The sequence below is a fragment of the Microcaecilia unicolor genome, chromosome 2 (assembly GCF_901765095.1).
Source record: "Microcaecilia unicolor chromosome 2, aMicUni1.1, whole genome shotgun sequence".
In the NCBI taxonomy this organism is placed as follows: domain Eukaryota; kingdom Metazoa; phylum Chordata; class Amphibia; order Gymnophiona; family Siphonopidae; genus Microcaecilia; species Microcaecilia unicolor.
Genome location: NC_044032.1, coordinates 458068509 through 458084809, shown reverse-complemented (window position 1 = coordinate 458084809; position 16301 = coordinate 458068509). Strand labels below are relative to the sequence as shown.

Below are 16301 nucleotides of genomic sequence, written 5' to 3'. Positions count from 1 at the left end.
TAGGCAATGGAAATCAGTTCTTTTCAACAGATTTTGTGGTCTTCTACTAACGATTAGCTCATGTTATCTTCCACAAGACCCATTTTATTTCTGTGGGCCCAGCTGCAAATAATAAGCACTAATGTTTAATAAACATAATTTGATGTTATATGAATTTTCAAAAAGCTCTGCCATATCATAGTCATACAATACATTCAAAACTGTCATGCATAGATAGGTACATACATAACTTTTTGTTAACCCTTTTGAGACTATAGTTTGATTTAGTTTTCCTTGTCTGAAAATGTTAACCATAGGCTAAATAATCAGATGGGTTAATCTCAATAGCAGAATAGTAGGAAACACGTGGTGGAATGTGCATACTGAAGGCATGATATTTTTGGTAGCCAACTCTGCAGTGGTGATCAGAAGTTCAAAGCTATCAACACCCACAGCAACAAACTGGAGTTTCAGCATGAGCAGCCACAGCAGAGGGGCAATAAATACTTTTCTTGGTTAGAAGCATAGGTGCTAGTGAGCCATAGGTCATAGGAGGAGGTGGGAACATTTGTTCTCAGAGAGGTGCTTCCTGTCTATATAGTTGCTCATGCTGAAATAGGAACCATGGAGAAGTAGAGGATGACACAATGACGACCATCGGGGAGATGTATCTTTAAAGTTATTTACTGAAAGCACTAGAAATAAAGACCTGACACAGGCCGTGTTTCGGCAGATGCAGTCACCTGCCTCAGGGGTCACAAGAAAACTATAATAGATAGAGCCGCTGGATATGATGTTTGATGCAGCAATGCAAATCAATGATCAACACTATCAACAGCAGGCATTATCGATTACAGCTTCCTGTATTGTGTATGACAAAAAGAAAACTAACCTTCAAACTTGTCTCTCAGGTCGCTGCTGACAGCAGCAATTCACAGAACTTTAAAGATACATCTCCCTGGTGGTTGTCATTGTGTTACTTCTTCATGGTTCCTGTTTAAACTTCGTAGAGGCTTCTTGCTGCTTATGTTTTGCTCAAGCTGAAATGCCAGCACAATACTGTACCTCAAGTATCCCACAAGAGAGAGAGTGCAAACAATTGCTGGGGAGTATGAGAAAGAGAAGGTGTGTATGTGTATGAGAGACACATAGAAGAAAGCAGAGCATAGACATAGAAGACAGATACAGAGCAAAGTAGGGAAGGGGAGAGAAAGAGAGCTAGAGAAAATAAGCCAGGAAGAGAAGACAAAGATGGAAAGGAGATGGTGAGCCAAAGGTGGGGAGAGGAGAGAAGAGAGAGGGGGAAAGCACCAGGGGAGTAGAGCCTACCAACTACCAATACCTACACCCACGACAATGCATTGCTGATGTGACTCTGCAGTGCAAATAACAGAAAAGGTGTCACACTCACCCCAGAGCCAAATCACAAGCAGGAAAAGGCTGTCGGAGGACAGAACACATTCTGCTGTCATGGAGGTGGGTACGGCATTTGAGGCTGGCATACAGGCTGGAAAAAAAAGTGTTTAAAGTGTGTGGGGGGGGGGGGGGGGGGGTTGGTGGGAGGGGGTTAGTGACCACTGGGAGAGTACGGGGAGGTCACTTTCCGCTTCCTTCCGGTGGTCATCTGGTGAGTTGGGGCACCTTTTTGAGGCTTGGTCGTGAAAATAAAACACACACACACACACACACACACACACACACACACACCTACACACACACACCTACAGTCTCCCCATTTATATCCCTAGAAGCCCCACCCAATGCCTTCCACATATACCCACTCTTCATTTTTTTCCAAATACATGCCTATTGGAAAACTCCCAAACCCACACTTTCTACAAATCAGTGTTGGAAAGTATCCTCGGAGTTATCCCTCTTCATGTTGAGGTTGCTTACAATCCACATTATAAGCACATAATTTCCTTATTTTATGTACATTAGTTTAAAGTATTTTGAAAATAGCCACTGCTTATTCTTGGGGATAAGTACCGTGTAGTGTCACTAATTTTTGGGATTCTGCCAGGTACTTGTGACTTGGATTGGTCACTGTTAGAAACAGGATACTGGGCTAGATGGCCCTTTGGTCTGACCCAGTATGGCTATTCTTATGTTCTTATCATGTTTCTTTATAAACAGGCTTATTTTTGAAAGAGAAGGACGCCCATCTTTCGACACAAATAGGAAGATGGGCGTCCTTCTCACAGGTTCGCCCAAATCGGCATAATCAAAAGCCGATTTTGGGCGTCCCCAACTGCTTTCCGTCGCGGGGATGAGCAAAGCTTCCGGGGGGCGTGTCGGAGGCATAGCAAAGGCGGGACTTGGACGTGCCTAACACATGGGCGTCCTCGACCCATAATGGAAAAAAAGGGCGTCCCTGACGAGCATTTGGACGACTTTACTTGGTCCAGTTTTTCTTACGACCAAGGCACAAAAATGTGCCTGAATTGACCAGATGACCACCGGAGGGAATTGGGGATGACTTCCCCTTACTCCCCCAGTGGTCACTAACCCCTCCCACCCTCAAAAAAGAACTTAAAAAAAAATTTGTGCCAGCCTCTATGCCAGTCTCAAATGTCATACTCAGGTCCATTGCAGCAGTATGCAGGTCCCTGGAGCAGTTTTAGTGGGTGCAGTGCACTTCAGGCAGGCGGACCCAGGCCCATCCCCCCTACCTGATACACTTGTGGTGGTAAATGTGAGCCCTCCAAAATCCTCCAGAAACCCACTGTAACCACATCTAGGTGCCCCCTTCACCCGTAAGGGCTATGGTAGTGGTGTACAGTTGTGGGTAGTGGGTTTTGGGTGGCTCAGCACACAAGGTAAGGGAGCTATGTACCTGGGAGCTTTCTCTGAAGTTCACTGCAGTGCCCCCTAGAGTGCCCGGTTGGTGTCCTGGCATTTCAGGGGGACCAGTGCACTACGCATGCCTGCTCCTCCCATGACCAAAGGGCTTGCATTTGGTCATTTCTGAGATGGGCGTCCTTAGTTTCCATTATCACTGAAAATCAGAACCGACCAAGTCTACGGACGATCATCTCTATGGACGACCTAAATGTCAAGATTTGAGCATCCCCGACCATATTATCGAAACGAAAGATGGACACCCATCTTGTTTTGATAATACGGGTTTCCCCGCCCCTTCGCCGGGACGTCCTGCAAGGACGTGCTCAGGAAAACTTGGGCGCCCCTTTCGATTATGCCCCTGCCCCTACACACTAACCCTCGGGTTCTATATAGCACGACTTAAGTTGTGCACGCAAATCCCATCATATTCTGGGTTTGTGCACACAACTTAAGCCAATCAGCACTGATAATTGCCAATTAACAAGCAATTATTGACACTAATTGGTAGTAATTAGAGTTTATGCACACAGCTATCTAAGCATATTCTATAATGTGATATGCTTAAATTCTGGAATGGGCGGGTTCTGGGCATTTCTAAAATCTATGGGCATCTTTTACAAAGCTGTGCTACCAATTCCAGGTGCAGCAAATGAGAGGAATTCCATTCAATTCCTATGGGCTTCCTCTCATTTGCCATGTGTGAATCACTAGCGCGGCTTTATAAAAGAAGCCTTTTGTGCATTATAGAATACACCTGGTCTACGTCTAATTTAGGTGTGGGCACTTACACCAAGTTTTACTTGGCATAAAGTTAGCCCATGGCTAAATTTAGTCGCGCGGACAGCCGCTCAGTGTATTCTATAATATGTTTGGAAATTTAGGCTTATTCTATAAAGCATTCCTAAATTTAGGTGTATTTCATTTTGCCACCAATCTTTTAGGTGTGATATGTAGAATCCTAGTCCTAAACCTTAGTATACATGCTGTGATTCTTTAACATGCATGTGGAGTAGGGAATTATTTATTTAGATTTTGCTCACACTTTTTCAGTAGTAGCTCAAGGTGAGTTACATTCAGGTACACTGGATATTTCTCTGTCCCAGGAGGGCTCACAATCTAAGTTTGTACCTGTGGCAATGGAGGGTTAAGTGATTTGCCCAAGATCACAAGGAGCAGCAGTGGGATTTGAACTGGGCACCTCTGGATTGCAAGACCACTGTTTTAACCACTAGGCCACTCCTCCACTCCACTAAGGTAATTTTGTAAGGAGCCACCTTGATTTAGCTGGTAACAAAGTGCACAAGTGCCTGTATTCTAGTCACATACTTGCATAAATGACCATATTCTGACTACACCCTATTCTGTAAATATGCGCTAATCTTCAATAGTGCGTGCTGTGGAGGTTTATGTGGCGTAGTCTGAGCGGAGTATGGGAGGGTGCGTAATTATGCACATAAATTACTGTGCGTTATGAGGGTTCTTTAATAGTCTAGGCGTGAGCATTTCTCAGTGCTATGGCTGGTGTTACTGCTTATATAGGCATGTATTTGTCCTGTTACACTAGTATTTTATACAGAAAAATAGAAGGGAACTTTTTTTTTTGTATAGAATAGGCTTCAAATGGTTGCATTCATGGTGCCAAAATAGGTGTCACTTTATAGAATTACATTCTAAGGACTCAACTTTCATGCTAAAAGCTTTCCTGACTTAACAACATGCATGAGAAATTTTTTAGTACTCATATGCTAAAAGCTTTTTTTTTCCCCCATGAGTTTCATTGGCTCCACAGTGATCAGATATGGACTGTGTCTTCAATATAATTAGCAACAAGAATTTCTTGTCCATTGCTCAAACAATAAGCTTTTTGTTAAAACCATCCAAGCTTAAAGATGGGCGATGTCATCTTACCTGATTGGCTGGCTAGGGAGGCTATGGCACGAATTCATCCATCTAGCCAAACAGAACATAAGTGAAATATTACAATGTAGATTTGTGATCTTTGTTTTAAATAGGTTCAAGCAAGTGTGACGGTCTCCTTACAGACTTTGCATAAACATCAATCATAGACACTAGTCTGTAAATACAAATGAAAATCTATGGAGAGGTTTTCCAGATGGTGTTTTATTTCTGTTATTTTTGCCATTCATTTCAATGCACAATAGTTGCTTTTTGTGCTCAATTACTTTTCCTTGTTGCTGATAATGAAGACCTATTTGGTTCCTTAAACAGCTGTAGATTATTAAAAATAGGGTAGGTATTGCAGAGATGGAGCCTTTAGGTGGGGTAGACAAGTTTCCATTTCTCATTGCCGCTACTCTTTCTGTCCAATTTGATGTGTTGAATATTGTTATGAGCTGTTAAACCATGCAAATATTGCAGGGATTGACTGTAGCATGTTCTAAGAGAAAGCTGAACTTTGCTATCTGATCGATCAATGCTATATTTTGATGGTCAGGAGAGCTTTTCATTGGTGAAGGTAAAAGTGTAGTATGTACATGATAGTGTGTATGTGTGTGTGTGTGTGTGTATATATATATATATATATATATATGGTGGGGAGATGGAAAGCAAAAGGCATAGCTATATTTATCTTTTAAGTCTATTACTGTTCATGCTTTTTTACCTTCCGAAGCTATTGTTGATTTTTATTTTTTAAATTTAATTTAATATGGCATTTTATCACTTTAGCCAGTTGCACATACTTGTAAAACATGATTTATAATATAAACATACAAATAAAATGAACAGGTCAATACTCAAAGTAGGACTGCATTTCAATTAAAATTTTAATTGCACAATTAAAGGTATGTTATTATTTTACTTTTTTCCCTAGTGAGCGCCTTGTGACTCTGGGCAAATTATATAACCCTTCATTGCCCAGAGTTACAAGGAGCTGCAGTGAGGGGAAAAAAGAACCATACTTTTAATCACACGATTAATTGCATGATTAATTGTTATTACAAGTTTTACTTGAAAAGCAACGCTAAAAAAATAAAAAGTAATGAAAATAAATCCAAAATAGAAATTGAAAAATTACAAATTAAAGAATCTAAAACAGCATGCAAAATAGCTATAAACAGATTTACAGTTTTCACAGCGTACTTTAGAAAAGCAAGCCTAATTCAAAGCAGTTGCCATCCCAGAAGTAGACGTTTAGCGGCACTTAACCGGACAGTGCCACTGATGGACAGTGCCACTGAATATGTGCTCTGACCATTGTGGCACTATCTGGTTTGTGCTGAGGGAGTTGTCCGGCCACCATCGATATTCAATGCTAGTGCCTCAATATCAGGGAAGAAAAAAAAAAGGATGGAAGGTGCCTCACACAAATGTGAACAGCAAAAAAACAGTGAGGCTGACTCAGAGAGGATATATTTCTTTATTTGTGGCATTTATACCCCGCTTTTTCCCGCTCAATAGCAGGTTCAGTGCGGCTTACAGAGTATGGTACATAGTATCATAGAGATAATACAAAATATGGTACAAAGTTACAAGGAGATAATACAAAGTATGGTACAAAGTATCATGGAGATAACACATTTATAAAGAGTGGGACAGTAGTGTGCGATGTGGGGAAGGATTGGAGTGTGGGCATTGTCTGTGGTGTGGGTTAGGTCCGAGACTTTGTCGGGTCGTCTGGGTAGGCTTGTTTGAATAGGTGAGTCTTCAGCAGCTTTCGGAAGGGTAGGTGTTCGCTGTTTTTTTCGGATATGTCGAGGTAAGGCGTTCCAGAGTTGGCTGCCTATAACAGAGAAGTTGGATGCGTAGTAGGTTTTGTATTTGAGGCCTTTACAGTTGGCAAGATGGAGATTGAGATATGTTCGAGAAGATTTGGACCGGTTCCTGGCTGGAAGATTTAGAATCTTGTAAATCATAGAGTGGGCTTTGAAGTTTATTCGTTCTTTGATAGGGAGCCAATGTAGCTTTTCTTGAAGTGGTGTTGCGCTTTCGAATCATGATTTGCCAAAAATGAGTCTTGCTGCTGTGTTTTGGACAGTTTGGAGTTTTTTCATGATTTGGGCTTTGCAACCGATGAAGATGCTGTTACAGTAGTCGGCATGGGTAAGTACTGTGGATTGTACTAGGTTGCGGAAAGTTTTCTGTAAAAGTCTTTATTGTAAAAGGCATAAAACTGGTTTATCGGTAAGACGTTGTTTACATTGCAGAGCGTTTTTTCCACTTGGGACCACCCGACGTTTTAACAGCCAGGATCTTGGCATTTCTTTTAAGTCAAGTTTCTTTCAACACAATACAACAGATTGGCTTGACCCCTAAGGCAGGCCTTTTGTACCGAAACATGGCTGTGTTGGGTCGGTTTTATGCCTTTTACAATAAAGACTTTTACATTTTTATATCCTCTCTGAGTCAGCCTCACTCGTTTGTTTTTTTTGAGTGCCTCAATATCAGCCATATCCAGATAGCTTCTATGTGAATTCTGGTGCCCAGATAGGGCTTGGCACTGAAACTGAATATCCAGTTTCAGTGCCAAGCCCTATCTGGGCACCAGAATTCACATAGAAGCTATCTGGATATGGCTGATATTGAGGCACTCAAAAAAACAAACGAGTGAGGCTGACTCAGAGAGGATATAAAAATGTAAAAGTCTTTATATCCAGTTCTATTTTAAACTACAGCAGTCAGTTTAGGCAGTCAACGAAGTGCTGAATATTGGCCCTGAAATGAATAACATAGCTAAAACTCTAAAAACATAATAGTACAATACCAAAATATTAATATGTAATCATGTTATGTTATATATTGGTTTTAGTCCGCATATACCTGAGCAGTTCAATGCAGATTACAGTAAAAAAAAAAAAAGAACAAAGTCCAGGAATCACATATTTCAAAACAGCAGAAAACAATTAATTAGATCAAAAATGCTTTTCAAATAACCAAGGCACTCTTTTATAAAGCTGCGCTAGCGGCTGTCGTGTGGCAATGCAGACACGGCCCATTCAAAGTGAATGGGCTGTGTTGGCATTACCATGCCGGCAGCAGCTAGCACGGCTTTGTAAAAGGGGTGGGGGCAAGTTTTACAGAATGTCATATAGCTAGTATTTGATCGGATTCTCAAGACCACAGACTGAAAATAAAGAGAAGAATTAAACATAGACCTAAATTTAATTTGTCTAACAGTTGGAAAATGTAAGAGCATCAAATTGTGAGTGTTATAAGGAGAATTAATATAAAGTACACTTTTCCAGTCATATATTACAAAAATATCCCTCAAACAAATAATTTCTTTAAAAAGCAGCAATGTTACAATATTAAAGTCTTCTTTTACAAAGCTGTGCTAGCAATTCCTGCATGACAAATTAGAAAAAGCCCATTCAATTCCTATAGGCTTCCTCTCATTTGTCACGCAGGAATCACTAGCACGGCTTCGTAACAGAAGCCCTTAGTGTTATTTTGTCCCCCCCCCCCCAATTGTTTCCTATGGAGCCACATGCCTATTTTAGTGGATATTTAAATTGAGTCTGAGCCACAACCGAAGTGTGTGCTTTTTGCTATGATATCATAACTTCTTCATCTACTGCATTCCAGATATTGCTGATATCAGTAAAGAAACTTTGCATGTCAGAAAAGGAATATCATATCTCATGTGTGTTTTATTGAAGAATAAAGCAGTGCATATCTGTCAGTTTCAGTGCTATGCCCATAGAGTGCCCATGCTGTGAGTAGACCGGCACAGGAACTAGGTAGCGCAGTACTGGAGTAAGTTCTGAGGCTGGTGCAGGCTGATGTCAGACAGAAATAAGGGAGAGCACTAAGCAAGGCTTGCTCTAGCCTCAGTTTGAAGCATGAAAATAGAGTTTGGAAAAGCAAGAAATGTAGCAAGCTGAGATTGATGGAATGGATTTCTACAGTGAGCTTGGGAGAGACAAGGCAAGCTCCGAAGGTTCTATGAATTATTTCATCCATATTTAACTTTACTGAAATTATGACTCCTAAAAAGATTATCTTTGGTTCATTGACATTAGATCATTCTTTAGATGTTTACAAATGTAAACCTTTTGACATATTGATAGCAATTACCCTTAAATATGTACTATCCAATTGGAAGGATAATTCACAACTTAAAACACATTTTTGGTGGAATAATGTCTTACAAATTCATAGATATTGTACATCCAATGCTGGTAATTTTCAGATATCTAATCATAAAATTTGGTTAGCTTTACAACACTTTTTGGAGTCAAATCCCTCTTTATTTTTTTCCCCCTCACCTCCTTGTTTTTTAATTACTATTCATATTCATATAACTACCATTAAAGTGTAAATCAGCTTCATTTATCTGTATACTTGTGTATTCACTCAGTTCAAGCTTTTGAACTACTACAACATTATTCAATTTTTTATCCAGTTACGTGTCTTATTGTTCTATATTATTGATATATTTATAAGTAATGACTGTTATCATATAGAGGGGCATAATCGAACGAAAATGTCTATCTCCATGGGCGTTTATCTCCGAGAACGGGTCTGTGAAGGGGCGGACCGAACCGTATTTTCGAAAAAAATAGACGTCCATGTTTTATTCGACAGTGTGTGAGCTGGGCGTTTTTGTTTTTCAGCGATAATGGAAAATGAAAGCGCCTAGCTCAAAAACGAATAAATCCAAGGCATTTGTTCGTGGGAGGGGCCAGGATTCATAGTGCACTGGTCCCCCTCACATGCCAGGACACCAACCGGGCACCCTAGGGGGCACTTTTACAAAAACAAAAAAAAAGGTACAAGAGCTCCCAGGTGCATAGCACCCTTCCCTTGTGTGTTGAGCCCCCCAAATCCTCCTCAAAACCCACTGCCCACAAGTCTACACCATTACTATAGCCCTAAGGGGTGAAGGGGGGCACCTACATGTGGGTACAGTGGGTTTGGGGGGGTTGGACAACTAAGCATTAAGCAGCACAATTGTAACAGGTAGGGGAAGGATGGGCCTGGGTCCACCTGCCTGAAGTCCACTGCACCCCCTAATAACTGCTCCAGTGACCTGCATACTGCTGCCAGGGAGGTGGGTATGACATTTGAGGGTGAAAATAAAAAGTTGTGAAACGGCATATTTTGTGGTGGGAGGGGGTTTGTGACCACTGGGGGAGTCAGGGGAGGTCATCCCCGATTCCCTCCAGTGGTCATCTGGTCATTTAGGGCACTTTTTGGGGCCTTATTCGTGGAAAAACTGGGTCCAGGAAAAGTGCCCTAAATTCTCGCTAAAAACGCATATATTTTTTCCATTATTGGCGAAAATCGCCCATCTCTGATCGCCCAATAACCACGCCCCAGTTCCGCCTTCACCACGCCTTTGACACGCCCCCATCAACTTTGTCCGCATCCGTGACGGAGTGCAGTTGAAAACGTCCAAATTCGGCTTTCGATTATACCGCTTTATTCGTTTTTGTGAGATAAACGTTTATCTCCCGATTTGGGTCACAATATAGGCGTTTTTCTATTTCGATTATAAGCAGGATAGTTTCTCTTATGGAATGGCAGTTATAAAATATTGTTATTGTTATTGTATTGAATTTGGATGTTTGTTACCCTTAAAACTCTAATAAAATTTACTTAAATGAATAAAGTGAAAAAACCCCAAAACCTGGATAACTTTATGGTTGCCAAGAACATTTTCTTTTTCCCATCATCTTCTTCTACATGTTTTCCAACTAATCTCCTTGCCTTATGGGTAATGGAGGATGGGGAGGAGATTCACCTGGTTATTTGAATCATTGATCCTGTGGATCCAATTTTATTTATAGAGCCAGCTGATGTAGTGGTTAGAACTTTCCTAAGTGATCCTGATTCGAATCTCACTAATCCCTTTGACAAGCAAGCAGGGCCAGGAGTTTCTATGGCATTGCTGAGAGATGTGGGATCTCTTGGCAGCTTTTTCAAAATGTAAAATGCAATAAAATATATTTACTTAAGTAGGTGAATACATTTTTGGCAGAAACTTTCTAAGCTCCTTATGGTGTCGAATTGACCACATCATCTTCCTTCCTGTTTAAAGAGAATTGCTTCAACCATTTAATTGCAGTAGACATGCAATGTGAATAAGAAATATAAACTTGTCAAATTCAATGCTAATATTGTAGACACAGTGGGTCCTGTGCAGTAAAACTCCAGCTAAAAAGGATTACTGTAAACCTAGGTAAATACTTTACATGCACAATAAAATGGGATGCAAATTATTTTGCAACAAATATTAATAAAGGCATGGTAAAACTTACCCTCAGTAGTATGGCTGCATGACTAACATGTGTCGGGTCAATATTCAAAGTGATTTAAGTGGACAGAAGAGGCTCCTGCCCACTGAAATCACACTCAGAGGTCTAGCTGCCGAAATCCAGCTGCACTTAATCATGCAGGATCTGCACCTGAATTTTATGCTCAAGTAAAAAAAAAGGGGGGCATGGAAGTGGGAGGGTCAAACATGGAACAGAGACATTCCTAGCATTTACGTACATTGATATAGAACATGGGGGGATATGTGCCCAATTTAGACGTTCACATTTGTATCACATTTCATATGGTTCAAGTGGCCAGGACTAAAGTTAGGCGTGAGTCCCGGGTGTAAGAGCTATTCTATGAACAGTGCCTAAATTTAAGCACGACTTATAAAGTAGTGATATGTTCAGTGCCATATATAGAATTCATCCCTAAGGGGTCCTTTTACTAGGGTGCGCTAAACAATGGCCTGTGCTGGTGTAGATGTGTGTATTGGACGCACGCAGCTCCATTTTTCAGTGCACCTGCAAAAAAGGCACTTTTTTATAGCCAAAAATGGATATGAGGCAAAATAAAAATTGGTGCGTGTCCATTATGGGCCTGAGACCTTACTTCCACCCATTGACCTAGCGGTAAAGTATCACGTGCTAACTGGGCAGTAATCATCAGCGCACGTAGAATGCTGATTATTACCTGGTTAGCACTGCATGCCAGAAATTTTCCAGGGTGCGTAGTGGGTGTGTGCAAAAAATGAAATTACCACCCTGGCTATTCGGTAGCTGGGCGGTAATTCAAAATTGACGCAAGTAGTATGTGCATACGCGCCTACGCGGCTTAGTAAAAGGGCCCCGTAAGTAACTTGCTCAAAGTGATGCGGTGTTACATGAGGGTACTGAACCAAAATTCCTAGTTTTACAGTTCTGAGCTATTAACACTACTTTACTTTAATACACCGCTGATCCCCATTCTAGCAATGAATAAAGTGCCAGTGTGCTGATACAGTGCTTTTATTTATTTTTATTTATTTATTGCATTTGTATCCCACATTATCCCACCTATTTGCAGGCTCAATGTGGCTTACAGAGTATGGTTATGACATACCGTATTTTTCGGACTATAAGACGCACCGGACCATAAGACGCACCTAGGTTTTAGAGGAGGGAAATAGGAAATTTTTTTTCCCTTTTTCCCTCCTCTAAAACCTAGGTGCTCTGGTGCGTCTTGTCCGAATCCCTCCCTCCGAGTTTGGGATCGCCGTCAGGGTTACCTCCTCCCCCCCTCCACCCCCCCCCCCGGCCCTGTCACCACTTCTCCCTACTCACGCGATCTTCCCTGGTGGTCTAGTGACGTCGGGGCAGGAAAGAGCCCCCTCTTTCCTGCCCAGCGCGCTGCTCTCCGTCCTCCTGTATGCATTGCTGCCTGACGGTCTCGGTGAGATTCAAAATGGCCGCCGAGAATTGAAGTCTTGGCGGCCATTTGAATCTCGCCGAGACCGTTAGGCTGCATACAGGAGGATGGAGAGTAGCGTGCTGGGCAGGAAAGAGGGGGCTCTTTCCTGCCCCGACGTCACTAGACCACCAGGGAAGATCGCGTGAGTAGGGAGAAGTGGTGACAGGGCCGGGGGGGGGGGGGGGGGAGGAGGAGGTAACCCTGACGGCGATCCCGAACTCGGAGGGCGGGCGGCCTGTCAGCCAGCCAAATCTACTTTCGGACTATAAGACGCACCCCCCATTTTCCTCCCAAATTTGGGGGGGAAAAAAGTGCGTCTTATAGTCTGAAAAATACGGTAATCATTTCATGATAACAGGTACAGTGCTTAATGTTTGAAGATTAGTTAAGGGAAGATCTACAGAATCATTTCATGATAGCAGGTACAATTCTTGATGTTTGAAGGTTAGGTAAAGGAAGATAGACGGAAGGATAGAGGTGAACTGTAATAACTGTGTGGATTGTTGAGGTAGTTTTGTAGGCTATGTGTTTTCTTTGTAGGCCTTTCACTTTTCTCTGTATAATTTTCTTACTACAGATCCCTATGCCATTGTGTCATTTCTTCATCAAAGCCAGAAGACAGTGGTGATTAGGAGCACCTTGAATCCTACTTGGGATCAGACACTCATCTTCTATGAAATTGAGATTTTTGGTGATCCTGAAATTTGTGCTGAAGTCCCTCCCAGCATCGTGGTTGAAATTTATGACAATGATACCTATGTGAGTTCTGCCAGTGCATGGCTTTTTTTGTTTTTTTACAGAGAAAAAAATGTTTTGGTAAGATATATAAGGAGGTTAAGTGACTTGCCCAGGATCACAAAGAGCAGAAGTGGGATTTGAACTGAGCACTTCTGGATGTCAAGACTAGTGCTCTAACCATTCCGCTACTGGTCCTGGCTGGTTAAATAGCGCTGAATGTAGGGGGGGGGGGGGGGGGACGACGACTGTTTATTGGGAAAACAGAACAAGCCAGACTGCTACAAATCCCCACACAAAAACTGCATGCTCACAAAATATCTCATCATGGCTGCATATGGAAAATATTGATACAGCATTACAAACTACAGAGTAAGGGGAAAGTTATCAGTGAGGTTTACTGTTAAGTTGGGCTATTTTACCCCAAGATGTGCTATTTTAACCCAGGGTCTCATTACATTAAACAGGAGCCTGTGCTAAAATAGCACGATCTGTAGTAAAATAACCCATCCTAATGATAGCACACTTTGATAACTTCCCCCCTAAATTACCATATTTTAGAAATGTGCAGACATAAACTGAACTGGAAACCCCAAGAACCTGGGCTATACCTGCAGTGCAACAGTGGAAAAATGGAAACAGAAATGTAAACTTTAAAGATATCAGAGATTCTGTACATTAAGATTCCCAAAGCTGGCATATTGAAACCACTAAACTGAAACTAAAACATATATTTCAGCCCTTATTGTCTGGACAGCTCAGCCACTGTAACCCACTTCCCACATTTTACAGGGTCTGCACTATTATGGGGTGACTACAGTATGCACCTTCTTATTCTCCTGTGGGCCTACAGAGATTAGCTGAAGATACTGCTTCTCTTGTGCTGGACCCTTGGTGTGTGCAGAGCCTGGACTCTTTAATTAATGCTTTGGGACTGAGGGTCAAATTTAGCAGGCAGTGGAAAAGGTGGTGGTGCCACTCAGTCCCCCTCCCCCCAAGAAAAAAACCCTGGTTCACACTAAAATGAAGCAAAACTGAAATGAAGTTTTCCTTTGCACAATGCTGTGGATGTAACATATGAAGGTCTATGAAAAGTTTGATATGATTAACATCTCAAGTTTTATAACATTATGTCTCATTTATAAAGTGCAGGGAAAACCATTTTCAGATTCTGAAAAGACATCTAAATAATTATTAGTGTTACAAGAATAAATTACAATGTTGTGCATTGTTTTCATATGATACCTCTAGAGTGGGGGTTCTCAACCCAATCCTCGGGACACACATAGCCAGTCAGGTTTTCAGGATACCTCTATCTATCTCATGCACGTTTATGTGAACAAATTTTTCTGTTGGGATCTGCATAAACTCAGAGACACCTACTTTTCTTTATAGAATATTAATGTAGTATGTCAAAAACAAACTTATGTTTTAGGTAAAATCACTTACACCAGCCATAAAGCTGGTGTAAGTACTTGCACCTAGATTGCTGAAGAATGCACATACATGATGGGGCTCATTTTCAAAAGAAAAAAAACAGTAAAAAAATGTCATAAGGTGGCAGAAGGACGTTTTTCTCTCAAAAACATCCAAGTTGCGATTTTCAACACTCTGATTTTAGACGCTTTGCTCCACAGTTCGTCCAAGTTTCAAGGGGGCATATTGGTGGTGTGTTTTGGATGGGACATGGGCGGAACATGAGCAGCAACAAAAGATAGACATTTTTCTGAGATAATGGAACAAAATGAAAATGTCTAGGGCCAAAATTAAGACTTTTTGGCTAGACCTGTTTCAGTCACCACTAAGTGATCAAAATGGTGCCCCAAATGACCACTGGAGGGATTGAAACATAACCTTGGTTACTCCCCCAGTGGTCACTCATCCCTCCTAGCCCCCTAAGATGTGACAGAGTCAATGCATACCAGGCTGTATGATAGCTTTAGATATGATGGTCATTCCTCTTAGACCAGCAAGCAGGTCCCAGGAGTAGCCTTGTGGTCAGTGCAGTGGAATGTAGAGAAGAGGACCCAGGTTCATATCCCATTCTAATTGCTACACTTGTGGTGGAGTGTGTGAGCCCTTCAAAACACACAAAAGGCTCGATATTCAAAGTGATTTAGCCAGCTGCTGACAGGTTAAATCGCTTGGTCAGGGCTAGCCGCTAATATTCAGCAGCACTTAACTGGCTAAGTGCCGCTGAATTTCATGGTTAGCGCCAAATTCAAACCTGGCTAGGTTGGGGGTGTTCTCAGAGTACAGTCAGCAATTGGCTGCTGAAGTGCTGATATTGAGCCCTTAAGTGGCCAGGTTTGCCACATAAATGGATCCGCATAAAAGTCTGTCCTTATTTTATGTGGTAACCCATGGCAACTTAAGGGCTGAATATTGGCTTAAGTGGCTATGATTTAACTGGCTTAAAAATAACCGTTTATTCAAAGCCAGATCCTGCACAGGTCCTGGCTTTAAATATCTGGGAATAATGCCATTGGCGGTGAGCAAAAGTGCTCACCGCCGATGGCTGAATATTGACCTCTAAGTACCTAATGTACGTTAATATAGGTGACAGCTGCAGCTATAAGACCTATTGTAGTGGTGTATGGGTGAGTACAGTAGACTTTTGGTAGGCTTTGGATGTTTTTCTGGTTTGAAAATGGTCATTTTTGCTACTGGATTTTTGGAAGTTTGGAAAAAAATGTCCAAAATTAGATTTAGACATCATATTGAAAATGCCCCTCTACAGCATTTTATAATGCACACACATAAATGTGGGCTGCCAACCAGACTCCACCGGTTGAATGCCCACCTGCAAAGTCCATGCTATTGAATATCGGTGTATGTACAGAATAGTGCAAGGCCGGAAAATGGTTATTCACACATAGACATAGTGAAGGTGACAGATGACAATACAGACATTCTGAAGGTCTGTTTATCACTTTTATTGATTGGCAGAATTCAAGACTCAACACGAGTCATGTTTCAGCCACAAGGCCTTACTTGGAAGTCTTTAGGACACCAGTGAGCTTTCAATTTGTATTGATGCTGTATTTGGAAATACATAGAATGGCGAAAAGAAT

General features: G+C 41.6%; 1 protein-coding gene across 1 annotated transcript in view; it reads left to right on the top strand.

The window, feature by feature from the left end:
• The window catches only part of DYSF (dysferlin), a 591346-nt gene that overhangs the window by 368579 nt on the left and 206466 nt on the right, over positions 1–16301 (top strand). The window contains exon 33 of the mRNA XM_030190967.1: positions 13070–13251. Within this exon, the coding sequence (XP_030046827.1) occupies positions 13070–13251 (182 nt within the window). The remainder of the gene's footprint in view (positions 1–13069; positions 13252–16301) is intronic.